The sequence below is a fragment of the Aythya fuligula genome, chromosome 17 (genome assembly GCF_009819795.1).
Source record: "Aythya fuligula isolate bAytFul2 chromosome 17, bAytFul2.pri, whole genome shotgun sequence".
Classification (NCBI taxonomy): Eukaryota; Metazoa; Chordata; class Aves; order Anseriformes; family Anatidae; genus Aythya; species Aythya fuligula.
The window spans coordinates 7,244,045-7,272,042 of NC_045575.1; the positions used below are offsets into that span (position 1 = coordinate 7,244,045).

Sequence of the window (27,998 nt, forward strand, 5' to 3'; positions counted from 1 at the left end):
ACACAGGGACTGGGCACACATCTCCCACCCCCAGCTGCATCGAAGCCTTCAGAAAGCCTCCCCAGCTCCGTCTACTCCTCACCTGAAGCTGAGAAGAGGTCAAAAAGCAAGAGTTAAGGGAACCTCCCAGCTTCTAACCCTCAGCACTTTCTGTGGTTAGGGGTTTAAAAAAAAAAAAAAAAAAAAAAAAAAAAAAAAAAAAAAAAGGGACTTAGAGACAGGTTCTCACCACTTCACAGGTAATGAAACGCGAGGGATGAAGCTACCTGCCACAATCCCAGCATAAACGTGGCAGAGCTGGGAAGTGAGCCCTTTTCTTTCCCCTCCCTCAGCTACCAGGCCTGGCAGCTCACACTGAGAAGCAGACAGGTGAGAAGAAACATCTTTCACGTTTCTTCCACATCCAGAATCCAAGGGAGCAGGAAAGCTCTTCAGAGAGCTTCCCAAGACCTGACCCTCCTCTCCTTAACCTGACCTGGCTCTCCCTAATCCAGACACAATTCAGTGAGCTGCAGACCCTCGCTTCTGGCTCCAGCTGCCACAGGACTGCTCAGGGACAGCTAAATTCGACGTGCAGAGCTGGATCTGCTACTGGGAGTGCATCTAGCGGTGCTAAAAGGTAGAGGAGAGGCAGCCCCATCTCCAAAAGTGCTGAAATTTCATACCACCCTCCCTTGCTTTGCATAACAAGTGGGGGAGAAGAAAAAAATAATCCACTCCCCTTCTTTTATTCCTAGGTTAACGGTACCCTTTAAGCAAAGCAGACCTTCAAAAAGGGCAAGTTGTTTTTTCCCTCTTTTAAATAGTAAGCAGGTGGCTTAAGCGCATTTCCTCCTGTTAATGGATTACACGTCCCTCTCCCCCAGGTCTGTTAGTGGCAAGACAAACAGCAGGCTCGAGCCTGGGAAGCAGCTCGGAGGGAGAAGTCTCTGCTCTGTCTGAGATGCTCTGTGCCGAGCGCGGGCACCACGCTCACTCTGGTTGCAGCAGTCTTACGCAGAGTCCCCCTGTTTTTTTTTCAGGGGTTCACTGCTTAGGGGAAGAGCTTTGAACCCTAAAGCCAACCAGCACGTGGAACAGACCTATGTACACCATCCCGATATATACGCTGTGAAGTAATACTCTAGGTTATTGCATAGAAGGCAGCTCGCGTTAGCTAGGCCTAAATGACAGTCTGGGAGCGTTGCCGGAGGCTCAGGGGCTTCAGAGAGCTGGTGGAAGCAGGCGCAGACTCCTGCAACGGTGCCTGGGATTCCTCTTTCCTGGAGTGCTCCTCATACCACTCCTGCAAGACAAGATCAAGACAGAGATCAGTCTTTGCCCCAGAGCACCCCTGATCTACAAGGACACAGCATTTCTCGGGCAGAGGGGGCTCCTTCCAGCTTTTTTTTTCCAGCATTTTCTCCAGCAGAGGGGCCCAGCTGTGACAGATACACCAAAGGTCCAAGCAAGAAGCACCGGGCAAGGCTCAGCAGCAGCCAAGCTGAGCTGCCAGGCCTGACAAACCCCAGCAAGGAAGCATCGTGCTCAGGATGTCCCTCCTTAACATCCCGGACTCTCATGTTGACACCACAGGGATGTCTGGGGCTTGGAGTCATGCCCAGGGTGCTACAGGACGTTACATCCCCCCTGTTAGAGGCCAAACAGGACAGGCAAGGAGCTTCAACGTAGATTTCCACCCAGCTGTGTGGCATGCAATGTGTTTATTTTTGTTAGTGGGACTGAAGACTCACCCCCAACCTAGCTGCCCTTCTATCCCTTGGGCAGATTCGAGTGGTTACGAGATTAATTCTTTCAGTACTAATCACTGTATTAGTCCATGACCCCAAACCACAAGGCCTTGCTCACACTACAGCGGCCAAATTCAAGGCATAAAGTTCCTAACCTCGAAGAACACCGGCAGGAATGCCTCAAACAATGCAGCGAATCAGCTGATTTAAGCGTTTCCCATCTTTGTTTGCCTGCTATTGAAAAACAGGCACTTGCAGAGCACTCGGTCTGACGGACACACCCAAGCTCAAACACAATCACATTCCAGGGGCTTAACAACTGAGTGTAAGGAGGCCAAGTCCCAGGAACACCACGCATGTGCTCCTGGCTCAGCGATCACAGCTGCCTTAGTGACTGGGGGTTCTCCTGGCCAAGCTGGAGCACCTACACACACACCTACACACACACACACACGCAGTTGCAGCCACTCTGCTGATGCACACCAGCACAGCCAGGTTCCTGAACCCACCAGGGAGGCTCTCACACACTCTGTGGTTTTAAGAAAGCCTCCAAACACCAAATCTGATGCCTCTAAAGCACAATTCATCTTCTGCTACCACTCTTTTCATGGAGGTGCCAGGGTCTCAGAGGGAGAAGGCCTCCTGTGTTTCAGAGGAGGATTTGTTCTTCCAGGCAGTGTGAAGTGTTCTGCTAACCACGAGCCTTGCTGCTGTGTCCAACTCAGCCCCACATACCTGTATCTCCTCCTCATACATCTTCATGCTCAAGTCACTCTTGGTCCTGGATCTGCGTCCCAAAAATGTGGTTGACATTTGCTAAGGAAGAATTAAAACCAAAAGACAACGTTCATCAGTCACCGGACAGCTCACAGGAGCAGTCCCTGAGCTTCAGGCACCCCTTCTGCAGACACCTATTATCTGCTGGTGAGCCTGGGCTATTCTGGGCTCTTCCTACTGTTAGCAGAGAAAAAGAGCTGCAAAAGACTAGTGAGCTGAATTCTGAATTACTTTCTGCCCACAGGAGTCACCCTAACAGCACTGAGAAAAACAACCCCAGGTCTGGCACCATTCTGTACTCCACTGCAAGGCTGAGGGCAACATGCCCCTGTGGTTGATCATCTTCAAAACTCTTTCTGATCAGTACTGCCACAGCCATCATCACCACCACTATTCTGAATTTTGCCCACGTAAACAAGAGCTCAACTTCTAACCACCAAGCCAACCAAAGCAAATCAAGGCCCGCAAAGGGACTGGAGCACTTGCACTTGGCAGCGCAGATGCAGGAACACAATGGCTATTATTAAAACAATCGTTTAAGCTCCTCCCAGATGCACAAGCCAACAGATCTCAGAGACAAGAGCAGAAAGCCAGGTCAGCTCTTTTTTCCTGTTCTGGGATGAAAACATAAGCAGTGCCGCAGAGAAAAGGACAGCTGCTCTCTGGAATCGATACGAACGTATTGCTGCATAATGCTTCAGGACTGCCTGGGCCTAAGTGTGTGATGGCACGGAGAGAGGGGCAGGAGAATCACAAGGCACTGGCTTCCCTGGAGAACAGTAAATACGCTTTTTCCAGTCTGTTTCCCTCTAGAAGACAGCAAAAAGGTATGCGCAACCCTGGTGCACCTCCCTCCCCTGAAGCCAAGAACCTGCAGTGAGTTTCCTCTTACCCCATACTTGTCCATCTGCAAAACGATTTTCTGCAGCTGAGAAGTTTCGGGGGCGGCTGAACTCCGCTTGTACAGCTCAATTATCCCAACCACTTCCTCCTTGGAGATCTCCTTCTCCAGCACAATGCCATTGTCTTCTGCACAGGCAAGAAAAAGAAACAGGAAGAAAAGTTATCTGTACTGGAACACGTATGTCCTGGTCCCCCAGCAGGGCAGGGAAGAAGAAAACTGGTGTGTAGGGCCAGCAGGCATCTCTCAGCTTTTAAAACCTCAGGTTCCTCAGGGCCTTAAGGTCTTGTCCCTCTTTGCTCACCTGCAAGTTAACTAGCAGAACAAATAATCACACACTAATTGCTGCCTTTTGGCCTTCAGCTGCCCAACGCAGCTCGAGATAAGTGCTAACAAACACCTTTCACTGCACCATGCAGAATGGGAGCAGGAGGGATCGCAGTGAAAAGTGTTCTGCAGCTAACAATGCCTGGCTCACACTGGCCTGTGCCACACATTTGGATCTTCTGGCACCTAAGGAAGATGAGGGGCGAATCAAAGCCACTCCTGTGGCTGGGGCCACCACCATGTCTTTCTACAGGGAAGATTCCCTGCATTAAATATATGAAAGTGCAGTAGCTGTAGCTTCTCCCTGCAGAAAACTGTGAAGAATTACTAAAATTAGCCTGCATAAAAACTGAATAGAAAAGTCTGGGTGTAGATCACCTAAAGGACCAGCAGGAGAAGGGCTGTAAGACATTAATGTGTTTATGGCACCTAGATTAGCAGGTCATGAAGTTACAGGCAGCTTCAGCCGCCCAGCTCAGGAGACAAAGGACAGTGAGGAAACACGGTGACTCAGAGAGGTGTGATGGGATGGAGAGCCCAGTACAGTCAGCTCTTAAAGGGCACAAAAAGGCACATCCAAAACCAGCACATGGTCAGCAGTCTAAGTACAACTGGGAGATGTGGAAAGGACTGGATAGGCAGCGTCCTTTTTCTCTGTGTCATGGCAAGGAATGCTGTTAAATCACCTTTTTCTTGGTGCCCAAGAGCTGGATGAAACACTTGGAGAGAGACACCCTGGTGTGGGTGTGAGTGAAATTGATATTAAAAGGAGGAAGAAAAAAAATCACCTTTCTTTCCTGTAAGGTCTGAAGATTTTGCTCTGCTGTATTATTGCTGTAAGGTTTCCTACGTTTCTTCCACAACATGTGCACAGACTTGCTGTCTGTTTGAAACAGCTCAAATAGCTGAAGTTCACCCAAACACACATACACTATATATATGTGAATGTATGTATCCATACATGGCAGGGCAGGGTGGGGGAAATGAGGGCAGAGCTGGAAGCCAGACAGAGATATCACACAAAAGCCTAAGAATGATTTTAGGAAGTCAGGCTATAAAAAAAAAAAAATGCAATCCAATCTCATTATCTCCTAAGTCAGAGAGAGGAAACACGCTGTGGGTCAGCCAGCCCTTGGTTCTGACCTTCTGAGTCTTGGTTCTTCCGTGTGTAGTTCATACGGAAGACGAAAGCCTCCAGGATAAATGCCACGATGATGGTCATCACCACCTGGGAGAGGACACAACAGGAGAAAGAGATCAGGAGGCTGCTGCTGGGGCGTTCTGGCCCCCCCAGTTCAACAGAAAGCTGAGCGTTTGGGCTGTGCTTCAGCTCCTGCTGCTCCAGGCTCCTCTGTGGAAGAGAGGATGCACGTGTCCCAGCTCACACATCTACCTGCACGTCAGCTGGTGGCAGTGAACAACAAAGGGGACAGAACAAGACTCTGCTGCCCCAGCCCTTACCCTGAGGCCCAGATTTGTGCAGCACCAGTTTTGTCAATGCCCACAAATTCGAATTCCTGCAAGTGAGGAAGGCTCACATGTTTTTGGAAGACATTATGTAGAGGAGCAAAGCTGTCTGCATTTAGGGACAAAAGCTCCCTCTGGAACAGAGGGAAAGCTGTCTCCCTTCCCCATTCCCCCAGTTTCACATACGAAGCATCTCCAGACACCTACCATGGTCACAATGTAGAAGATCATGAAGTAAAGGCGGCTCCAGTGAGTGGTTTGAGACGTCACCCCTTCCTAGAGGAGACAGGGGAAAGAGTCACTAGTGCACACAAGAAGAATGCTGGCTAACCAACAAAAAGCAGCATCAGTACTATCCACCTCATATTCATGCTAGCCCCAGGACTGCCTGCACAATGCTCAGTGCTCCAGCTGGTTCTTGCAGCTAACCTGCCCCTGAAGGTAAAAAGCTAGGGTCCTACATGCAAACACACAGAGCATTTAAGGCCCCTGGCTGAACGAACCACTGCTGCTAAGAGAACACAGCCTGGACAGCAGGGCGATAAGCTGGAGTACAGCGTGACTTCGTTTGTCCAGATTGTGAAACCCAGCCTGAAGGCTGGTCAAGCTCGACGAGAAAACATGCCTGGTAGCATGTCACAGAGGTCAAATATCACCCCGTGATCAAGAGCAACAAACACCTAACAACAGCAAGTGACTAACCCTGCCCTCTCCAGACGCCAGGGGAAGAAAGCAGTGATAGAAGGAAAAGATCTACCTCATCTGGCAAGAGCCTGTGCTGCTTGGGCAGGCAAGGGAGCTGAGGTTTACTTACCATGATGATGTACCAGTCATTGACAACCGTCAGCTCAAACAGGGTCACTGCAGACGAGGGAGAAAAAAAATAAAGACAATTGCTTTATCCAACCTCGCTTGTTTTAGAATGAATCTTTAGACAAGGTATTTGACAGACAAAACAGAGGCAAGACGCCAAGTTCCACTACAGGCAGCAAATCCAGATGCAGACTGCAGGCCCCCATCACTGCAATCACTTTGGCATCTTCCCACTTACAACAAAGGGGGTTAGACCCACAGAACCAGGAGCATGGCTTTATTTGTTTCTTAAGAATCAGAAACAGACTTAACCCTTTCCACAACAGAGCATGGAGATCTCTGAAATCCCCAGGAGACGAGCACCTCTACTCATGCGTTAAGAAAAGTCATGAAGAGTAACCATATTCAAATCAATCTCCACCAGTGAATTTCAAGAAATGTATTAGCATTACTGCTGGCTCTTTGGAAGAACAGTAACCTAAAGACCTCCTTAAACATCTCTGGAAGCCCAGTCTGATTACCAGTCAAAACAGATTTGCTTGCTTCACGTGGCTTTTAAGAGATGGCTGCTTGCTTTGCAATAAAGCCAAGACACAATGACTCAGCTGATATTGTCCAAAAAGGAAGAGCAGGATACTGAGTGCCTGAGGTGCACTAGGACGTCTCTCTTACAGTGTTCTAGGCACTGCAGTCCTGCCACCCAGCTCTGCAGGGACACAGATGCGCTAAGGAATAGGCTTTGCTATGGACAAAGCTGCCCTTACCAAAGCTGTTCAGAATGTTGTCGAAGTTGTTGAGATAGTAATAGCCTTCTTCCACAACCGTCTTGTTGCCAACTGTGTGGTTCACCCAGCGGTAGGAATCTGCAACAGTGCTTGTGCTGGTTGGGGAGACCAGGGCAAAGAATGAGAAGAGAAGATGGAAAAAAAATCTCAGGATAATAAATACCAAGACACTTAGAAGGTGTTGAATTGGGTGGTAGTTTTCCAACTCTTGGCTAACACTTGCCTCTGTCTTTGAGAGCTAGCCTCTCTCCTTCACAGCTCAGCACAAGCCCAGGGTATCTGGGTAATAATTCAAGAAACATTAGACCAGAGAAACTGAATGTCTTAGACTCCTTGGCTCACAGCCTTAAAGCCTGGTATTTCCAAGTGGTCTGCTATCATTTAAGATGCAAAGGGCACAGGACAGCTCAGCTTCCAAGACTAGGCAAATTTATCTTGTAGAAAGCAAGGCCTAAATATGTTACATCTGGCACAGCAACTCTGGGGTCACGTAGATGAAAATCTCAATTTTGCTCTAGAGCAGATGTTTACAGGAGTTCCCAGCTACAATACCAGGAAAAAATTCTACCAGCGCAGCCACCTGAGGTGAACTACAGATCTCAAAAAGCAGCCAAATCTTCCGCAGAAATCTCTCCCTTTCCAAGTGCAGCATGAAAGTAATTTCATCCAATCTTACCTAGAGAAGTGAAGCATCTCCCCTAAATTTTCCCGCTGTGTTGCTTTGGCTACAGAGCCCCATTCAGACCCATTCTCTAGCCCCTTCTTCAGCTGGAGATATAACTGCCAGAGGCACTGCTACTGGCTCTGCACCAAACCCACTGCAGGGGGGATGGATTTGCAGTACTCACTTGCAGCAGTTTGGGTAGACCACACCAGCAAAGAATTCCATGCCAACGATGGCGAAGCAGTAGTAGAAGATCAGCAGGGTTAAACCGAGGCTAGAGGCAAAAAAACACAGAAAGCAACTCTTCAGTAGCACAGTACTGAGGGAGGCAAAACAAAGTCACAGGCTAGCTGCTCTGGAAGGATTTCTAAGAGCACTGAAAACCCCAGACCACCCTCTCTGCCAGCACTGCCCTGCAGTTCTTTGTGCTTTCATTCAAGTCCTTGGACAAGGAGCTTGCCACTCACTGAAGAGAGAGAAGTTCTAAGAAACTAGAGAACAGCCTGGATTCTCTCCCAGTTTATGTTCTGCTAAGCAAACTTCTCTCCACAGTTTTTCTAACAAAAAACAAACCACAACAAACTGTTCTGCCCTCTCCACATCCTTGGATGCAGGGACAGCACCAAGAACAAGGCTCTCTAGCTATCACTCGACCACCGAGCTCCTCCCAATGCCCTACCATTTAACAATGATGCTCTAGAGTGGCTGTACTAACGACAGTGAGACAGCTGGGGCTGGGCATATTTGTGCCAATGTTCCTCCCACACAGGTCTCTCCTCTTCACCAAAAGCTGGGGGAGGAAAAATTAAACAACACTAACTCTTAGTTATCCTCCTAACATTAAAAAAAGGCATCCCAGAAAGGTTTCTTGCTGCTCCGAAAAATGGGAAGATTACCAGCACACTGCAACCTCAGCAGCACATCAAGCAACAATCAATCGACAGGTCTGAGGACAAAACCTTTGGAAGGTTTGGCGGGTCCATGTCCTGATCCCAGCCCTAGACACTTAACCTTTGCCCCTCTCTCCCCCTGCTGCTGTCCAAAGAGATTAAGTCAGTACCTGGCCATCCTGGGGAACAACTCAAACATGGTGTCCAGGACATTCCTGTAGCGTTTCTTCAATTTAAAGAGCCTGAAAGGAGAAGCCAGAGAAGTTAACCTACGCACTGAAAGCTGTCGGGAATAGTTAAAAAGAGTATCACAGTTCTCTGCATCTCCCAGGTTAATGATCAGGGAAGGTTTCCTGACACTAAACCCACACAATCTGCGCTGGTTCAAGTGGTCTCTGTTCATCTGACAGCGTCCTGTTGCTTCATCTGGATGTTTATGGCACAGCCAAGTAAGTGCTTACAGGATTAAGGAATCTTAAGGAAAGGCCCACATCTGCTTACACAGCATGAAGCATAAATAGCTTTTTTTTTTTTTTATTATTTATAAAAAAAAAAGTTGTAAGAGCCCAAACTAGTCCTATGCACAGGGTAAGGATTCATCACTCTTTTCCCTAGACACAAGCTTTTCTGTGTTTACCTCACGACCCAGTAAAAATTGATGAAAGAAAACACACATTGTGCCTGCTAATTTCAGATTTGGCAAACCCCTCGGCCTTCACAGAGCAGCACAGTTGCCAAACACAGGTTTTCTGTTGCTCCCCTGCCAAAGCATTTCCACCCTCCCACCCCCCCGCCTTCAAGTGTCATGAAGTGTTCTTTAAATCCTCACTGAAGAGCTAAACTACATTAGCTCGCCTTTAATGAAACAATATTTTGCTTCTCAAATGCCTTCCACGGCTCTCAGATCCTTCTGTCAAAGCGAATGTATCTCCGTAACAGCCTCAAAACGAGAGGGTTAATCAGACCCATCTCACTGAGCTGAAGAGAGGTTACGGGCCCCAGCCTTGCTTAAAGGGTGAGATACAACTGAGCAGGGTTGTGCTTCACCCTAGAAAACAGTACCCTTTGAAAACTGTAATTTCTGGTAATTCAAGAGAAATTATTAAGCTGGCTGGGACCACCTCACCCCGACAGAAGAGCTTTTCTCTGAACAGCATCAGACAATTTAGAGGAGGTGTAAGAACCCCACGAAGGCAGACATGGGATAATCTGTCCCTGGTAAATCCCTTGATCTCTATTAGAGATCAGCTTAAGCTCCAAAGCACGGGGTTTCATATCCCAACCCAAGTTTTTATCTTGGGTTTTGATAGCGCTGGCTAATCTCCTTACCCTGCGCGATTCCTGGTCGTGCCATGGTCAGGTACCCACGGAGCAATCCTTGCCCCCTCCTGGTAAGGAGCTCAGTGCCCAGCTGGACCGATGGCAAACAAACCTGCCTGGTTTCTTCCCCAACCTGCTCTCTGTGCTCCCCGTCTCACCTCAGCAGCTGGAGAGGTCGCAGGACCACGATGAAGTAGAACGGCTCCATGTTAAACGCCAGCGCCATAAGCCCCAGGAATGCAAACAGGGTCACTGAGAAGTCAAAGCTGGAAAAGAAAAAAAAATAAATGATATAAATGATATATCACTAATATTTCAGCAGAGAAGAGGTACTCGGGGCCACTCCAGCCTGACAGGATGCCCCAGGCCAAGCCCAGAAGCCTCACCCTCAGGCCTAAGAACTCATCTCAGCAGCCAGCCTCTCTAACACACCAGTTTTCATCGCCTCTGAGTGTCAGCGCACACTTACAGATTCCAGCCTGAGGACAGGTACTCGACGGGCCCCAGCCCAGTGGTTTTCAGGAGCAGCTCCACGCCGTAGACTGTAAAAGGAGATGAGAGCCACGAACAGGAATTAGCAGCATCACAAGGAGGGCTTATGCAAAGGCTCGCCCTCTGCATAAGATACACGGTCCTTTGAGTACAGGACCTTATTCTTGGTCAGGTGCCAAAAGCAACATTTTCCCTCCAAACCAACATGTTTTCCTGTATTCGTGGTGATTTCTCTTCAGGGCAGCCGACAAAGCAGTTACTTGGCTAACAAGCTGTAAATGTTCAGGCACAAGCTCCCATACAAGAGGCCAGAGAGCTGTGTAATAAATTCAGGCCTGACTAGGTATTTCCTTTATCTCAGGGGAACAAATCCGACCTCCATCCCTTAGCCTAGGCCTGACCTGCAGGGACAAATCCTTTCAAAGAGGAGCCATCTAACACCCTCTCTGTCCTGGCAGTGCTCTGTGAGCATGCAGGTTAAAAAACCTAAACAAAGCCAACAATACCACAATGACAGGGAGGCACCACGGCTGCAGCAGCTCAGGGAGCTGTAGAGCAGTGCAGCACTCATGTGGGTCTGTGTGTATGCTGACAAACCCTGCCAGGCACAGGATCATTCTAGATGCAGTCTGTACGCCTGTTTTTACCGCAAACTGCACAATCTTCTGGCAGCAGAGCTGCCTATTCCCTTCCCAACTCATTACGAAGTGAGATATTTCTGTTGGGTGGCACCTACTTACTTGTGAGGAAGACTATGTAGCTCCACGGGACGTTTCTGGAGAAGAAATTCCCTCCTGCAAGACAAGAACAACTTCTGGCCTCCCCTTCATTCAGTCACCCAGCAGCATAGTCAAGACAGCAAGCTGCAACATTTCCTACCTTGCAGCATGAAGGTTTCGACAAGAATCCAAATTCCATTCACAGCCACCACAGTATCTGGAAAACAAAGTGAAAATCGATGAGTGGCAGGGTCAACATTTCCAACTCAGCTACCGAGCTGAATTTGTAACTTGGAAGAGTCACAACCTTCCACTCAGGCTTTTCCCAGGCTGTCAAACAACTGCAGCACTGCTGTCTTCTAAAGCAAACAAAACTAAAACAATGACCAGGTTCACGCTCAATCATTTGTTCACCAAGAATTATTTTACACACAAGTAATAACGTGGCAAAATACTTCAGCTTCATCCTAGTTCTGGAACAAGATCTTGAGAACCACTAGGTCCCCAACAGTGCAAAGCCCCTGTAAGCTTGGATCTGTAACTGCTCCCCGGTGTTCAGATCTCAGGAGCTGAAGATGCGGGATTTATCCTTTCACTCAGATGTCCTCATCTCTTCCCTTCTCCCTAGTTTAGCACCCTAATTTATAAAAATCTGTCTCCTCCAATGTTCAAATTACTCCAAATTACTGAGTAGGAAGAGACCGTGTAGAACATAACAAGGAGCACCACAAGTAAGCACTCCTCCTCCTCGAGAGAGAGAGAAGAAATTCTCCCAGGCAGAGCAGTTGCCAAGCAATCCCTCCAGCAGCAACAATGCTCGCACCTTCTCAAGTGCCAGCAGAACAAGAAGGCTGCCTGGCAAGGCAGTTCCTTATCCAGCACCCTTCGGCTGCAAGATAAAAACCTCAAGGCTTGTGAAAGCTAACCGCCAACATATCCCAACGCAGTGAGCCGATCCCTACGCAGCCAGCCCACAAGTAGGTTATAAAGCAGCCTCTGCAGGAGACTCAACACAGCAGCAGTCGGTGTGAGCATGTTTTCCCTCCCTCTCCACCCAAATTCCAGATTTTGCAGAGGAACCACAGCTCGGACCAAAGACCAGACCCCACCGTGCTGAGTCCTCGGAGGGCTGAGCACAGACAGTGCCCCTGGCACGACATCGAGGGAGCGTGGCAGAGAGAGAGCAAGCTTGTTGCTGCTACTTACACATGGTGTACTGGAACACGCGGGAATTCACGAGGATGTTGATGCCTGCACAAAGGAAAGTACAGCAAAATGCATGTTAATGCAGTCCTCTGTGCCTCACGCACAGCGTCCTCTGTCTTCTCCTTGAGATGTTTTTCACATCAGTGCTCAGCACAGAAGCTAAGCAGATCTGTAGATCAGAAACTTTCGCTTCTTGGGACCAAGGTGAAATTTGGTTTAGATTTTTAGTGGCAGTGAACTCGCTATCCTTAACCATCTAGATGCCTCCCCCTGCCTCTATGCACTAGTTCTGTGATGCAGACAGAGGTAAGAACAGCTGACGAAGCACTGCCCACGTTTGAAACAACACATGCTGCCGAGGAGAGCTGAGTGCATTAGCAGAGACCCACAGGGCTCCTACGGCAACTGTGCATGTGGATCAGGATGCTGCTAACTGCTTCCCACCAGCATACCCACGATTTTGGTGTTGGTGTTCTTATTTCTGAGTGCCTACGTTCAGTCAGGTAACTTGGGACATGGAAGATGTCACATTTGCAAGGCAGATGGCACTGATGGCTGTTGCACATCTCCTTCCCCCTCCTTAGCAGCTGCACTCGATCTGTACAAGCACTGCAATTCCATGTTGGGACCAGGAAGCCCAGTGGCTTCTTGGCAAACAAATCCCACTGCACCGTCACAAACCCTGCTAGATTCAGGGCTCGTACATCACAGCTAGCCTCGGGGCTGAAAAAGGAGTACAGCTCTCCCTGACCTCAAGGTCTGGTTCACCACAGAGCTTCTGCTAAGAGGTGTCTCACTCTGAGGAAGCTGGGGTTTGGGTCAGGGCACAGGGAGTATGTAAAGAAATCTCCCTTGGAGGCTCTGAATACACAGAGTTGGTTAGTGGGCCTCCCCTCAAGCTGTTTACCTTGGACATTTCAGCACAGGTACATAAGAAGTCCCTTCAGAGAGCTCTGTCTTTATAGAGAAAAAGCTCTTCTTACTAGTTGAATGTGTGCTGTCATTAAACCCCTGCCAGTACCTTTAAAAATAAGGAAAGCTGTCCGGGGAAGGTCATCAAACCAGTGCTCGCGATTTCGTTTTGCCTGGAAGCAGAACAGCCACAATCAAAAGTCATTTATAACAAAGTCAAAGCTATTTTCACCCCGAAAGTACAGCAGTTGAGACCCACCTTATTCCCATCACCTTCTTTTAGACTGCCTTTATTTCTTACCCACCTTCTCTTTGATCACTGGCCTCCTCTGCTCCCCCTCCCTGACACACTTCCCCTGTTCTCCACCCAATTAACACTCACCTTCCATTTTAAGCCAACAACTTCATAGAAATTGTAAAAATCCTTTAGACTGCAAAACAGAAAGAAACATCTGATCAGAGCCTTAAAGCTGATTACATCCTTAAGTGTCCTTGCCAGGCATCATCAGCAGAAAGTCACTGGCAATTATTAACTCCTTATTAGAGCTGCAGCCACTGCTGGTAAGTCAACACCAACCTCTTCTTGGTGTGGCCAGAGGTTGCTGACTGACAGTAACCAGAGCTGCGTGCTTTTAGGTGTCTGAAAGCACGGATGGTGGAATTCTCAGGCTCTTACCAGCGCCGTTAGGTGCCTAAATTTAAGAGCTCAGTCCTTCTCCTCGTGCCATTTTCAGTATGTCTCCATGGCACTTGACTTGAAGGAGAAGCAGCAGCACCAGTTTCATGGGAAACGTTCGCTCTGTGGCCAGAACAAATTAAAAGAAGGAGCAGGTCTCCTGCTCTAATTCCCTCCACTTCCATGCTGGCTCGAGTTAGCTGCACCCACCCACCAGAATGGTAATTCTCTGCCTCATAACGCAGAGGATGACAGTCCTGAAAGCACCAGCAGAACCAGATTTTAATTAACAAAACCCTAGGGGACACAGCCAGCTGCTGGAATAACAAAAACTTGTTAAGCTGCGAGGCTGCGCTGTGTGAAGAAATGCTCCTTGCAGGCTCTAATGCTGCTCCTCAATTTCCCACTCCTCTGTTCTGGCAGGGAAAGTGGGAAGCAGAGGATGCCTGGCGACTGCCAGCAGAGCACTGTATCCACAAGAGGGCATGCAGGAACGCCATCACCTCTGCAGAAAAACCCTCAATTCTCAGGGCACCCACCCCTCCAAGCTTCCCAATTCCCCAGCACAAATCTTTTCAGGCACAGAACTCCATTCCCACACTCCAGACCAATTTCCTTCCATGAACTCAGCCATCCTCTCTGAGGGATAGCCTCAGTGTGTGAGGCAACATCCCTGCTCAGGGCGCAGCAGCGAGAGCATCCTACCTGAGTAAAGGAGTGTTACTTTGATTCAGTGCTTTGAACGTGAGATACCGCTCTCGGGTGCACATCCGAGGCTTGTAAAACCGCAACAGCCCTTCAAAATGCTTGAAGGAAATTCCAGACGGCCTCTAGAAAACAAGGAAATGTCATGAGCAGGGACATCAGACAGAAACATGTACACACTTATATGTTCATTTCTCACTCTGGATTTGTTTTAAGCAGGATTTTTACATGACCATAAGATGCTATTTTAAACAAGCCTGAAAAGTACCCTAAACCAGTACTTTAAAATACTGCATTTATCCCAGAACACAGAGATCAGAAAGCTCTCCTGGCAAATATGACCCTCCAACAAATGCAGAGCTGTTCTGTGCTGCCCCACCCCGTAAAAAATGTCCAGCCAGACATCCCCAGCAGAGTTCAACTACTGTCTTTGAGAGAACGGTGGATATTCTAACTGGCCCTGTTACTGGCATGATTTTCAGACTATAAGCTCTTCCTCAGAAAGTGCTAATATAGCAAACGTGCCCTAAACATGAACCAATTTACTAAAGGAAAGTTAGTTATTCTTGGGCCTTATTTCTCTTCTTGCTCCATAAGTTAACCAAGAAATCAACGCTGTCCCCCAGTGCTTTGTCCCTTAAAGCACTGTAGGTGAATTCTGTCTCCACCATTTATTCATGCAGTATCTGGCAACTGAACCATCTCTTCACATGCATAACCCGCCCCTCCTCTAACTATTGGTGCTCAAGAAGCCAGTCCTCGAGTGACCCACGCTTGAGGGTGGAAATTAAGGAGAAATCAATGACCACGTGCACTCCAGGACAAGCTTTCTTCATTTTATCAAGGCACTTTCATGGTCTCACATTGGGGCTGAAATTCAGGCTACTTTTTTTCTCCAGAAAGAGATTAAAAACTAGTTGGACAAATAAAAAAAAAAAAAAGGTAGCCCTTGCTGATTGTGATCTGACCTCCATCCCAGCACCCCCTGGGAGGTTCTGAGAGTCCCTGCAGGGTGCTGTACCTGTTTGGTGATGAGCAAGCGGTAGGCGTGCTGTATGGCCGTGCGCTTGTGCAGCAGCAAAGACTTAAACTTCCTCTTCTCAATGTCATTGAACGTGTCGAACACAACGGCAAGAAGCTGCGGGAAGGAGAGATGAGACACTCGAGTTTGGCTCAGGTAGCTGCACAGAATATGGATCAAAAGTTTCTGAAACAGGCAGGAATATCCAGTCCAGAGAGGCAAGGAGAGGCACTGCTGCAGGAGCAATCTTCCTGCTGAAGCAGGATAGAGGTAGTGATGGCTCATGGACCAAGAGGACAAAAAAAAAAAAAAAAAAAAAAAAAAAGATCAGGAAGCACACTGCACACACTGATCCACTTCTTTGTTTGGAAGAGGCCCAGATATTTCTGGTTTCCTAACACTTACTAGTTGCTTTCAAAGGTAAGGCTAAATCCCACATATACTAACAGAAAACAGCATCAAAACGTTGCTAAAAATGCCCCAATCTCTTTGGGAAGGGGGTTTTGAAGGCTGCTGTTTGGACTCATCCATCCATGGGAGCTTTGGCAAACGTATCAGAACTATCCCTCCATCTAGCACAACAGTAGTGAAATCCCAGCCCATTACAAGCACCAAATCACTCACCTTGGGATGCAGAATCCCCCAAGTCCTTCAACAACCCATTTTTCACAGCCCACATCCTCCCCTGAGCTGGTTTCAGCTCTGCTCTGGATGCTGAACGAAGCAGAGCGAGCACAGCAGCCGCACTCTCATGCTGCAGATATCAGCACTCTTCAAGTCCTGCCATCCTTAGCAATTCCATTCCCTTTCGAACTGATTTACAAAGGATTTCAGGCAAGCCCAGATAATAAAATGCCATTTTATGATAAATAATTAAGACAGAAAAGGACAGTAAATTTTGTGCAACCAAGTATGTCACTCCAAGCACGATATTAATGTGAGAGAGGCTGAAAGATGATAATATCATTCTGTTTTCTATGATTTAGTTCACTTCCTTGTGGTCAAACATTAGACTCCTATCTGCAGCAGAGCTGCCATTTCTAGAATTATTCTGCCAAGGGGTCTCAGGTTATTATAGAGCACCCTTGGGAACGGGGAAGACTTGAGCAATGAACTCCAAATCCAGGCAGAGGGAAGTCCAGCGCTTCAACGGGGCACTCACCAAGTTCATGATGAAGTACAGCTCAATGGAGAGGTACACTATGAAGAAGACACAGGACCACGGGTTCCGGGCATAAGATGGCATCATCACGTCAGGGAAACTGCATCCAAAAGACACAAATTTAAGTGCCCCAATAGGCCATGCTACACTTCCCACTACGTAGGCAAAAGCACAAGACTCAGATGTGTGCACCCAGATCCACGGACCTACTCATTTCTGCAAAACCTGTGGCTTCTCATGAGCAGCAAGAACACTGAGGCATGATAAAAGGAGAAAAAGAAAAAAATATTTCCTGCACATCCCAAAAAATCAAACGGGCCAAGGGGATTTGTAACATGGCTAGGGGTTGTGCTTGTACCAATGACAGCAGTATAGCCCTGGTGTAGAAGTACTACAGCATGACACCCTGAGATTTATTCCATCCTTTGCTAATTTCCTAATCCCCAGAGCTCTCCCAGACAGCAGATCAATATTTACCCACTGTCATTATCCCCCCTCTCCTAGATAGTGGAAGTGAAGCAGAGGAATAGGAAGTTACTTCACAACAGCAAACTGTCGGCTGACAAAGAAGCACAAACAAACTTTCCCTCCTCGGACCCAGGCCTAATAAAGCTGTCTCCCCCTTATTGCCCTCGCAGTGATGAAGTGTTCGAGTGGCTTAGAGATAACTCCACATCTGAGGTCACAGCGGCCTAAAACTAAATGAAGTACCAGCTGTTCCCAGGCAGGCTAACCCAGGAAACCTCTCTCATGCAGGGGAAAGGAGTCACAGCTGCAGACAGACCATTTCTGCAGAGAAAGTCTTCACTCTGCTAGATTTCTTCTGGGACAGAGGGACAGATATCCTTTTCTAGGTCAGAACTTACTTTGAAGTGGTCAGAAGTACAAAGAGATTCACGAGGCTGTTCTCTAAGGTACTGAAGTACTGAAAGAAAAGGAAAAAAAAAATAACATGACAAAAATGCAAGCAGAATTTCATAGTGACATTTTGTCCAAAAAATAAACCAAACGAAAACATCATCACTTGAATACAGGCACTTCTACTGTTCCCTGATGCCTCATAGGAAAAGGGTTCTTCAACACTGATCTTTTTTAAAGGTCTCTGAGAGATGGCATGTGAAGAGTTAAATCAATTGAAAGCTAACCTAAACATTTTTGCCATCATATTCCCAGGAAGTTATAGATTCATAACGCAAGGAACTTGGCTGCTGGATTTGGACAGCCACTGTGTGAAACGGCCAAGCTCCCACCCAAAGAACTCCCTCCCCTGGGGATGGCAGCAGGTGGCCCACCCGCCTGAATTCAGACAGCAAGAACAAGGAAGGATGACCTGAGAGTTCGCTGTGGGACTTCCTCTCTCTGAAGAAGTCCCATGCGCTGCCTTCCCTGCCAGCAGGTGTTGACCCAGGGTAACTCTGCCAACTGCCTCGTCAGCCACGGCCCCTGCACTTTTTCCATTGCCAGCACCAGCTAACGTCTGCCCCCCCAGGCCACCACATGGAAATAAGCCATGTCTGCACAGTAATACTCGGTTCTCAACTGGTCAAACTGGGACTCAAGCTTCAGTTCCAGGTGAGAGATGCTTACCGGATCTGAGTGGTTAGGAGAAAACAAGTAAAAACCTAGAAGAAAATGGAGAGGAAAGGTGAGAAGACGTGTGGAAAAGAACAACAAGAAGTCTGTTTCAATTTCAAGCAGCAGTGACTGTCTCTGCTCTCAAAGAGCAAAGTCACACCAACAACCAGAAAGCACCACGAAGAGAGAATCTGTAAGGCCTTTTCCATACACAATTGCTAATTTGTCTCATCGGCATTTCACTGATCCTTTAGAAAACAAGCTTTTTGGGGATAGGATGGTAGTAGGTACACTGCAGACATTCACTCGAGAGTTTAGACTAAACTTACTGGGCTGAGGAGATGATGGAAACAGAACTTGGAGACCTCCAGCACACACACCATGAACTTCTGGAAGAGGTCAAAAGGACCTTTGCTACAGAATCAAACAGCCATCTTCTAGATGTTTTACCTCTATTTAAGTTTGCCTTCCTAGTGATTATGGGTGAAGTGGAAGATCCTGGCAGGACTCTGAATCTGATCAGGTTTATATTCATCATTCACGTCTGTGCTGCTTTTGGAGAACCGGTTGAGAGCATCATAGATACATACTTCTGTACACACAACTCACCCAGAATGGCAAAGATCACCATGAAGAAAAGCAGGAGGAGAAGAATGTCAATAAACGGTGGGAGGGACTGGAAGATCTGTCGCAGGTTTCTGAAAAAGGAGGGAAAAAAAAATGAGGAAAAAAAAGAGAAAACATGGATAAACCAAAACTTGCGTATTTTCTCTTCCAGGTGGGAAGAGGAAAAAAAAAAAAAAACAAACCCAACAGCATGCTTTTCCTCCACCTATTGCTAGGCGTGGCAGCAGAAGACCCAGCCAGCTGACCGCTCACCTCCTCACGGCGCCGCAGTAGCGGCAGTCCACCAGGAAGATGCAGCGCAGAGCCCTCGTTATGCGGACATGCGAGGTTTGGCGCACCAGCACCACGATGGCCTCGATGAACTGCACAAACAGCACGCAAGTCTGCAAGAAAAAAAAAAAAAAAAAAGGTTAATAAGAGGCACAGCTGCAGTCTCCTTTGGGAAAGGCAAAGCTCTCACCAACCACCCATTTATTTGCATCTCCCATTGCTTAGGAACCTCACACGAATTATTTGGCTTTGGGACACGTGGCTGAGTGATGCTGCTACAGGAAGGCCAGCAGTTACTGCGGTTCTTTGGTTCTCAGAGGTGCTGAAGGAAAAAACGACAACAACCAGAGGGACAGCTTACCTTCACCATCGTCCTCTTGTGCCTAATGAAGGTGTGGAAGCCCAGCCACCTCATCTTCATGGAGAGCTCAAAGACCACCACCATCAACGCAAACAGCTCCAGGGTTGCGTGGACCTGTTAGGGAACAAACCTTAAACCTGGGCTTCTGGCTACAGGCACATCAGAGGCCACGCTTCCACCCCTTTTTTCTAGCATCAGACTGTTGTCAAACTCAGAGCACATGGGATAAACCCAAAGACACTCTTAAAGCCAGCACAGTGCTCTGCTTTCAAAGTCTGTATGTTTATTGCTTTGTACTTCTGTTAAAGCCAGTCGAATATTCCTCTAGTCAGCATCAGCCCAGCATTTCCTAGAAAACCACACAGCTTTTGGACTTGAAAAACATAAAAAAATATATTCATGTATTTGAAACAAAAGGGCAAGACACTAGCAACTCAAGCAGAAATGGTTTTTAGAAGTTTGGGACTACATATTTTTATTTTTGGTGAAATGTAGGAAGAAGATCTGCTTGGCAGACTGAATTTACATGGAGAAGAGTTTTCTCTTGACACAGAAGTTCTGGACAACCACAGAGAGAGTCCTGATCAAGCTCAGGAACAGAACAGCAACTTCTGGCAGTGCTGATGGACCCCTTCTCTGTTGGAAGATGCAGAACTGGACTATGAAGATGCCATTTTCTTACAACCTCAGCATTAGTCATAGCTCAAAACCCCAATGCATTTAAGGAGCTCTGACTCATTTTGAGGAACACTTTAACCCAAAGGCTGTCACAAACTCTTCTGCACCCTGGCATGCTCTTAGGGTGCCACTCCCAGCTCCAAAAGCAGGTGGAGGTTCTCCCACCAGCAGCAACAGCTCCTGGCGCTGTGCCTGACAGTGGCACCTGCTGGCTGGGGACCAACAACCGGACACAAAACTGTTTGTGCATCACTTGTCTAACCCTGACAAAATGTGGGTACAGATAAAACTTCACCTCACTTAAATACATTACAAGAAAAGTGCTCAAGACATCAGGAGGACGGGACACAAGGTTTAGCAAACTGGTTCTCAGCTTGGGCCAGGTGCGTTCTAGGGAGCAGCGACACCCCTGGGATAACAGCACCAACACAAGGACAGTAAAACCACCCTGTGAAAGCACACAGACTTCAGAGCTACCTCAAGAAAAAGGAAAAGCCACACTTTTATCCACAGTTACAAAATTTAAGATCTGCACAGGCTAGATAATGTAACTGTGTCACTTTCACAGTTGGTCTATGCACATCAGGTTAAAAAAAAAAAAAAAAAAAAACACAACAAAAAGGATGTTTTGCTGGCTGGCATATCTGCTCTCAGCCAATTTAGAGAACAAGCCAGATGGGTTTTTTCCCATCTGCTACCTCCTTCTCCTTTATGTCTAACCTTTTTCCTCTAACCCACCCCTGCAAAACAAGCAAACTTCTTCATTATGCCCCCAAGTACTTACGAAGATGCCAAGGCGGAGCATAGGAACAGCTGGCGCCTCGCACAGAGACAGCAACAGGAGCAGCAGTGCCGTGCTCAGCTCCATCAGGTAGAAAAGGTGATTGTGTGCAAAGAGGTAGGCAGCAAGTGCTTTGGCATTTTTGGGGTGAGTGAAGAACTTGTCGTTGTTTTCTCCTTCCTAGAGCAATAGGAATAATAAGGAGAAGAGCACTAGTGACTGTCAGCTCTGTACCTGAGTTTTCCACCCAAAGAACAGACTTTTATAAGGACTGGCTGCAATTCCCAGTGGGCTATTCCCACCTCACAGCCTGACATTCATTTGTTTATTGAGGAATGAACTCCACACTCGTGGGGCATCCCCTTCCGTTCGTCAGCACATTTCAGTAATGAACTCGTTAATATCCACCAGCCCCCGCTTCAGGAACCCTTGAGGTTTTCCAAAAGGAGGAAGAGCCCTGAAGGAGTTTACAAAGGCAGGAGGAATCTTCAGTCGACATCCCAGCGCAAACACTGCACCTCATCTATTTGCAACCACTTCCATACGTTTGCAGCTCTCTTTGATTAAAGTTCTCCAGGACAGAACAGAAAAACACACAGATAAGCTCTGGGGCACCTGGCTGACAGTCGCTCCTCCTTATCTGGGCCTCGACGAATGCCTGCGAGAAAACATGCTTGGGAGCCCTGGCAGCAAAGGAAGGGAGCAGAGAGACAGACTCCATGAAAAATTAACAGGTCTCTATGCTGATTTATCATTTCCTCTTAAAGAGAGAGCTTAATTAATGTTAAAAGGTCAGATACTCCATCTTAACAGTTTGCCTTCAACTGATTTTGAACAGCCGCGCTGTTGCTATTTTTAATTCTAGGACAAAACTTAGCTCGGGGAGAATTTAGAAAAGGTTTTTTCGTGAAGAAGCATCCAGCTGCTTCTCCTGTCTTGAGCCGAGGGTTTAAGCAAGGGAAGCCACTCACAGGAAGCTTGCTGGCTCTTGGAAAACGTCAAATGAGAACATTTTTCCCCAGCTGGGACACTCAGGTACACACACACACTTTTCTTTCTGAATGAATACCTTTCCATCCAAGAAGAATCGCTATAATTGCAAAATGGATAACAAGATCCACAAACAGGACCTCCTTTAAGAGGTGAAGCGTTCTCAAGACTAATTCAAAAGAGGGTTTAAAACGTTTCTCATTTAGGCGCCTCACAGGCAAGCTCACACTCTGAGTAAGAACAAACAAACACTGCCAGGTCAGGGAGCCAGATTGCAGGCAGGACAAAACCCAGCAGCAAGCTCCATAAAACACGAGCCCCCCACTCAAAGGGAGAGCTAGCTTAGATCAGCAGGGCATTCTTATTCACGCCTGACAAAACACATTTGCAGAATGAAAAATAGTCTCAATTCCGCCTCGTGGTAGCCAAGCAATTCGAAACGTGGCTGGACAGCAAAGTCCTCGCATGCAGATAAGACGCTCTTGCCTGCAGCTACTGCCGCACATAAACAATCTGCACGCTCTTTAAGTTATGTCTACTTCGTTTCAAGGACATTGTCATTATGGCCATTGGTCAAGGCAGCAGCAAGACTAATCTGCATGTGAAGGGCCAAGCCTGCTGTGTGCATTACCATCAGACGCTGCAGCAGCTCAATGAACCTTTGCAGAGCATCTCCACTAATCGGGAGTTTAAACAAAAGCCCAGGAGGGGCTGGGGTTACCATTATCTTGTCCATGCTGCTCCAGCATAAGCTGAGGTATCAGCAAGGTCCGAGCCTCCCAGGTTTTCAAATGGCAGAGGAGCAACGCTCGGCAGTCCGGTGGGGCAGGAGCAGGGTAGCTCTGGTAGCTAACGCATTACACCGGGCAGCAATACTATAAATAATCTCATTTTCTTGTTCCAATAGGGCTGTTCCTATAACTAAAGCACAGGCTGAACCTCTCCACTACAAAATCCTCAGCATGGGGAGAAGATGGGTAGCCCCAGCTTGCTCAGTGCTTCCCAAACTACTTACCAGAGCCCATCTGAAGGCGCTTGCATCTTCCTTCCCTTTAGATCCCCCTTGCAAAGCACTGATTTTATTTTATTATTTTTTAACCCCAGGACTGAAGCTCTTTGCTCCTCATAACCAAGAGCTATCATAGCTTCAGACGGCCCCATTTTTTTTAATTATTTTTTATTCTTTATTTTTTACACAGTGCACTGAAGAGCAGGGCTCACCTGGAGGTAGATCGCTGCCTCTTGGTAGTTCATTTCCCAGTTGTGGCGGGCAGAGCTTTGCTGCGCGCAGCAGTCCCCGGCAGCAGGGCTGGAGGCATCGTGGATAACGTCGTAGCTGCCTCCATCTGCATCGGGACAACAGGAGAGAAAATGATTTGCAATTAAGCAAGCTGAGATGGGACAGGGAGCAGGCAAACAAGCCAGGCAGTGGGAGCAGGAACAGGCATCAAGAGGCAACGGAGTGCCCGAGGAACTGGCTGCTTGCACACCTACTCTTCCCAGCAGGAGTGCAGTATTTTAAGGAGAAAAATCTCATTTTTCAGAGCCCTTCAGTCATTAAACAACACACTTTTGCAACACTTTTTGGTGCAGGTAAGCACCAATCTCCTTCTGATAAGAACAAAGAGCAAGGTTCATTTTCAGTCCGTACCCCAGATTTACCTGGAGATGTCTCCGCCATCAGTAAAGCACTACAGAGCAATGCTTTACTGAACATTTGTACAAGGTTTCGTAACTAAAAATCCCATTTAAAAATACAAATCAGTTGCAAAAAGCAGCTCCCAAGCATAGCTGCACACACACAGCACCCTTCGCATGGGAAAGCTGAGCAGGACAGGTAAATAAGCACCTCTTATTTCACAAGTCCACTCACTAGTGGGCATGTTCTACAGCCTCGGTGCTAATAAGACACATGAAACCCACATGAAGACTATCACTGTTCACAAAAAGATGCCGTTTTTAATTCTGGGATAGGAATTTTTACTTTGCAGCTTCAGTGACAAGCACTGCACAGACCCCACAGAGGCGAGGCCAGTGCTGGAGCTCCCCAAAGCTCCCCTTGGTACCCAAACCACGTTGGGGTTCTCACTCTCAGCACAATTCCCTCCTCCACGGCCTCATGATCCCCAATTTTCCCCCTTTCTACAAGCACAGACACGGTGATGGAGCAGCTGTCTCTCTCTGTGCCACGAGGTGGGGAAAAAACAACCTCTCCCATGTTAGGATGCTGAGGATTTGCTGCACCTCCTCTCTGCGACAAAACCACCCTCATTAAACAAGTGGCAAGGTTGTTCTGGAAAAGGCCACACCAGACCTCTGCACCCCTCAAAACCCTGAAATGGCTCCTGCAAGGCCAGCAAACCCTGCACCGAGGCAGAGCCCCAGCTGCCTTTCCCACCCCCTAACCAAAGTCAGACAGCACTTATCGGAGGTTGGTGAAAGCCTCCCGGACTGCAGGCAGGTTGCTGGAACCCTGCAGCACCCCGCCTGCTCCTCTTCGCTTCCCCCATACCTTTAAAACGCCTCTCCACGTTCAGCTGGATGTTTCGGTGGGGCTGATTGCTCCCCCAGACCTTCTTAAACCTTAAATGAGCACAATTTTTTGGAGGAGGGGAGAAATAAACACAGATGATGCTATTTGTTTGTTTGTTTATCCACAGAACTGGAACACCAGTCTCTTGCATTCATCTGCTTTGCACAGAAGTTAGAAGCTTTACATTGGGAGCTCTACAAAGCTCTTCAAAAGTGGTTATTTGCAAAGCTTTTCCTGCGTGCACATCCCAAAGACAGACTCCCTTGGACTGCAGCCTGACTGCAAACCCCTTTGGGGCAGGGATGCTTAACAGGGTGCTAGGAGGACCATGCATGGGGTCCCCAAGGTCCCAGGCACCCCTCCTGCTGCTCCTTCAGCATTTGGTGGCTGGGCACGGCCGCAGGATTCCTCGCTCCGAGCTGCTACAGGTCCCTGCGGGGCTCAGCTCAGCTCAAAGCACAGAGAGAGGAGAGAAAATCCCGGAGTCATTCATCCCTTGCAATTCAGGAGGTGGTGAAGAAGCACAGAGCCAACACCTGGGCTGCCCCAGCTCTTCTGGGGAAAGGGGACGTGTTAAGGAGGTCGCTACCCTGGTTATTGGAGCACACGGAGATGTTTCAGGAGGTCGAAACGCACCGGGCACAAACCAGCCAAGTTTTGTGGGGCTCAACAAGGCACCAGAACATGGCTCCTACCCAGAGACACCAAACTCCCTTGAATCAAAGTAATTATTTCACGTGGACAAACCTCCGCTGTAAAGGACCAACTCAAGGAAAAGCTACGCCACAGTGAAAACGAGAGGACATCTCCCTGCCTTGCACAGCCAGCTCGCAGCTGAAGCAGAAAAGATGTCCCAGGGAGATCAAGCCTGCGAACAGCTCCCAGACTGAAGTCAGAGCTAAGAAGTAACTCCAGAAGCCACGCTATTTGCCCCCTGCCTGCCCCAGCCACCACCTTTCCAGGCACAGCCAACAAACGTTGCAGCGCAGAGCTGCGCTCCGTGGCTGGGCTCCTTCCCCACCAGGTACCAGAAGGCTGATCTAGCGTCCCCAAGGCAACAGCATCATCTGGGTAATAAATAATAATAATAATAAAACAACAACAACCACCACCACCAACTTGAGCAGCGTCTCAATGCCTGCTCGCTCGCTTGGCAGCCCTCCAGCCAGCTAATTTCCTCAGCTGCTCCCACGCTAACAATGACACAGACTAATGCCAGCCCCGGCTCGTGCCGCCGCGCGTCCCCGGCGGCGGTTACCGGCGGTGGGGAGCTGGATGAGGTAGGAGGATCTCTCCACGGGGCTCCCGCAGTCCTCCAAGTAGATGGCAGGAGGCTCTCTCCACCGCATGGCAGCCGGCACTGCCTCCCCGAGCCGCTCCCCGATGGCTCAGGGCAGAGCCGGGCGCAGGAGGGGTTCCTCCGAGCTCCGCGGAGCCGCAGGCATCTTCTTCCCCTTCCCGCTGAGGAAGGTGGCTCGGGGCCGGGCTGAAAAGCTTCCCTCTCGCCGTCCTGCAGGCGGGATGGTTCTCGGAGAGAGCTGCTGGGAGGTTTTGCTGCCTGGCAAAGTTGGTTTGGAGAATGAGTGCAGTCAGAGAGCAAGGCTCGGCGCGCCACGCTCTCCTGTCCTGGCGTGGAGCAGGGTTTGCTCCCCAGGGAACACGAGGAACTGAAGGGAAAGGAGTTCAGAGTCTCGCTGTGACTACTCAGCACATCTCCCCCCACCTCCCTCAGCAAAAAAAAAAAAAAAAAAAGAAGAAAACAAAACATTTGCCAAGTTCACAGTACAAGGGGCGTGACGGAGCAAGCGGCCGGGGCTGCTCGCAGATGGCAACGCTTCCTTCCACACTTGTGTAACTTATCCCAGACGTTCCCCGAGAAGGGAAGGAGGGAGGGGGAAAAAAAAAAAAAAAGGAGAAAATAAAAAGAGAAAAAAGCAAAACCAGCTGGCTGCTTACACAAGGCATCCGGAACGATACTGCCGGGACTCCAACGTTTCCATTCAGTGCAGCAGAGCATGCTCCTGTGTAAATAGTTTCCATATGTCATCATTACAATAAAAAACAAAAAGGAAGAAAGAGAAGGAGCATAAACTCTCCAGAGCCCAAACCTCTCCCTTTGCAAAACAAATTCCCTGCTTCGGGGAAGGAAAAACTCTGAGGGCTGCGAGGGAGGGAGGGGAGCAAGGAACCCGGGAGAAACTCCAGTCTGTTTGGATATTCATCATTTGATCTTCATTACCTGGGTTTAATAATTTGAAAATCCACCTGGAAGCCTGCTAGGAGCTCAGGGAGTTCCAAACCAACGCCATGGGTGCCTCGGAGCTCCCCCAGGCTGGCTCTCACCACCCTGTACTGCAGCTGTTCTGCTTTCTAGCAAGCACAGACTTCATACGGTGTTACCTGAAACAGACTTAGATGCTGCTAATTAGACCCCACAGCCACGTGCCTGTAGCTGATGAAGGAGGAGGCTCTCCTAGAAGGCTACGGAGGCCTACCTGCGATGGCAGGACAAAAGAAAGGCTGCAGGGAAGGCAGCCCAAGGGACAGAGCTGAAGAGAAATGCTCTTCCAGCTCAGGAGGCCGCTCGTACAGCTCACACATCACGTGCACGCCCCGTGTCAGCCAGCAAAACCAACGGTGCTGGCACCAGGGGCTGCAGACACGAGCAATATCTCCCTCCGAGGCACATACAGGCAGGCAGAGCACACGGGACATGGGAGCCAGGACACAACTTCGCTCACGCGGCCTTACGAGGTCATTCCTTCTTAATTAAAGATGATCTGGCACCAGCTTGGCCTTTTGTTTCCTTCTTGCAACCATGTTTGTGAGCGCTGCTGCTCTGCATTCACCATCTCCAGGAAGAAGCAAGCCTCGTGGTTATTCCTTCCTTGGAAAGAGGCACGGCCTCTGTGACGAGGCACTTGCCAGCCTCCTTGTCTCAGTGGAGCAGCGTCTCCCTGTGGGGGCAGGTCCAGCAGTGCCTGAGCACCCACCTCAACTGCATTTGTGTCCAGGTACCCAAACTCAGCTGGCTGCAGGCTTTCAGCTGCAGAGAAGTGTCAGCAGGCACCCAGCAGCACGGGGCACGTGCCCACGGAGGATGGAGGATGGCATTTGTTGCCTCTGAAGGCTCCCAGAAGTGCTCCTCTCCTGGGAAGCCCCCAGCAGCCGAGCCGTGCAGGGGGTGCCACTGCGGAAGATGCAGCTGTGAAAAAGCATGGAAAGAAAGGAGGGGGCTCCCCTTCCCTGCAGAGGTACCTTCAGCCCCAGAGCCAAGATTTTAACAGCACGCAGGCCAGACAAATCCCCACAGCAGCTGTGGCCAGGCAGCAGCCAGGTCCTGCAGAGGCACCGAGCACGTTGGCATCGCATTGGCACCAACGCCGGTGTTTCCCTCTCCACGCGTTGACGTGCCACGGAGCTTCACCCCCGGTGCATTTATTGCTCCGCTCCCCTCCGGTGCCACTGATAGGAAACTGCTCCTTTTATTCTCGAGTGCCGAGGTGTGAGCACGCACACATTTGTCTCTTCAAGGCCAGGCTCACCTACCCGGGAGGAAAAAAAAAAAAAGCTGGAAGCCGCCTGGAAAGCACAGCTGGTTTGGCACCAAGCCACG

At 48.7% G+C, this 27,998-nt stretch overlaps 1 protein-coding gene across 2 annotated transcripts in view; it reads right to left on the bottom strand.

Moving 5' to 3' along the window:
* Window positions 1–785: 785 nt before the first annotated feature.
* Window positions 786–27,998, bottom strand: part of TPCN1 (two pore segment channel 1) — a 38,590-nt gene continuing 11,377 nt past the window's right edge. The window contains exons 1-27 of one of the 2 annotated variants that reach the window (XM_032199071.1): window positions 25,641–25,846; window positions 23,071–23,195; window positions 20,863–21,039; window positions 19,401–19,514; window positions 19,022–19,152; window positions 18,752–18,840; window positions 18,155–18,189; window positions 17,434–17,492; window positions 16,568–16,667; window positions 15,406–15,522; window positions 14,385–14,509; window positions 13,386–13,434; window positions 13,113–13,176; window positions 12,092–12,136; window positions 11,046–11,102; window positions 10,907–10,960; window positions 10,144–10,216; window positions 9,833–9,940; window positions 8,525–8,596; window positions 7,649–7,738; window positions 6,780–6,895; window positions 6,017–6,063; window positions 5,410–5,478; window positions 4,879–4,963; window positions 3,400–3,536; window positions 2,466–2,546; window positions 786–1,285 (exon numbers count right to left, since the gene is read on the bottom strand). In XM_032199071.1, the coding sequence (XP_032054962.1) occupies window positions 1,163–1,285; window positions 2,466–2,546; window positions 3,400–3,536; window positions 4,879–4,963; window positions 5,410–5,478; window positions 6,017–6,063; window positions 6,780–6,895; window positions 7,649–7,738; window positions 8,525–8,596; window positions 9,833–9,940; window positions 10,144–10,216; window positions 10,907–10,960; window positions 11,046–11,102; window positions 12,092–12,136; window positions 13,113–13,176; window positions 13,386–13,434; window positions 14,385–14,509; window positions 15,406–15,522; window positions 16,568–16,667; window positions 17,434–17,492; window positions 18,155–18,189; window positions 18,752–18,840; window positions 19,022–19,152; window positions 19,401–19,514; window positions 20,863–21,039; window positions 23,071–23,195; window positions 25,641–25,731 (2,433 nt within the window). In that variant the 5' untranslated portion in view covers window positions 25,732–25,846 and the 3' untranslated portion in view covers window positions 786–1,162. Of the gene's footprint in view, window positions 1,286–2,465; window positions 2,547–3,399; window positions 3,537–4,878; window positions 4,964–5,409; window positions 5,479–6,016; window positions 6,064–6,779; window positions 6,896–7,648; window positions 7,739–8,524; window positions 8,597–9,832; window positions 9,941–10,143; window positions 10,217–10,906; window positions 10,961–11,045; window positions 11,103–12,091; window positions 12,137–13,112; window positions 13,177–13,385; window positions 13,435–14,384; window positions 14,510–15,405; window positions 15,523–16,567; window positions 16,668–17,433; window positions 17,493–18,154; window positions 18,190–18,751; window positions 18,841–19,021; window positions 19,153–19,400; window positions 19,515–20,862; window positions 21,040–23,070; window positions 23,196–25,640; window positions 25,847–27,998 lie in introns of those variants that run through there. The other variant, XM_032199069.1, reaches the window with a different exon arrangement.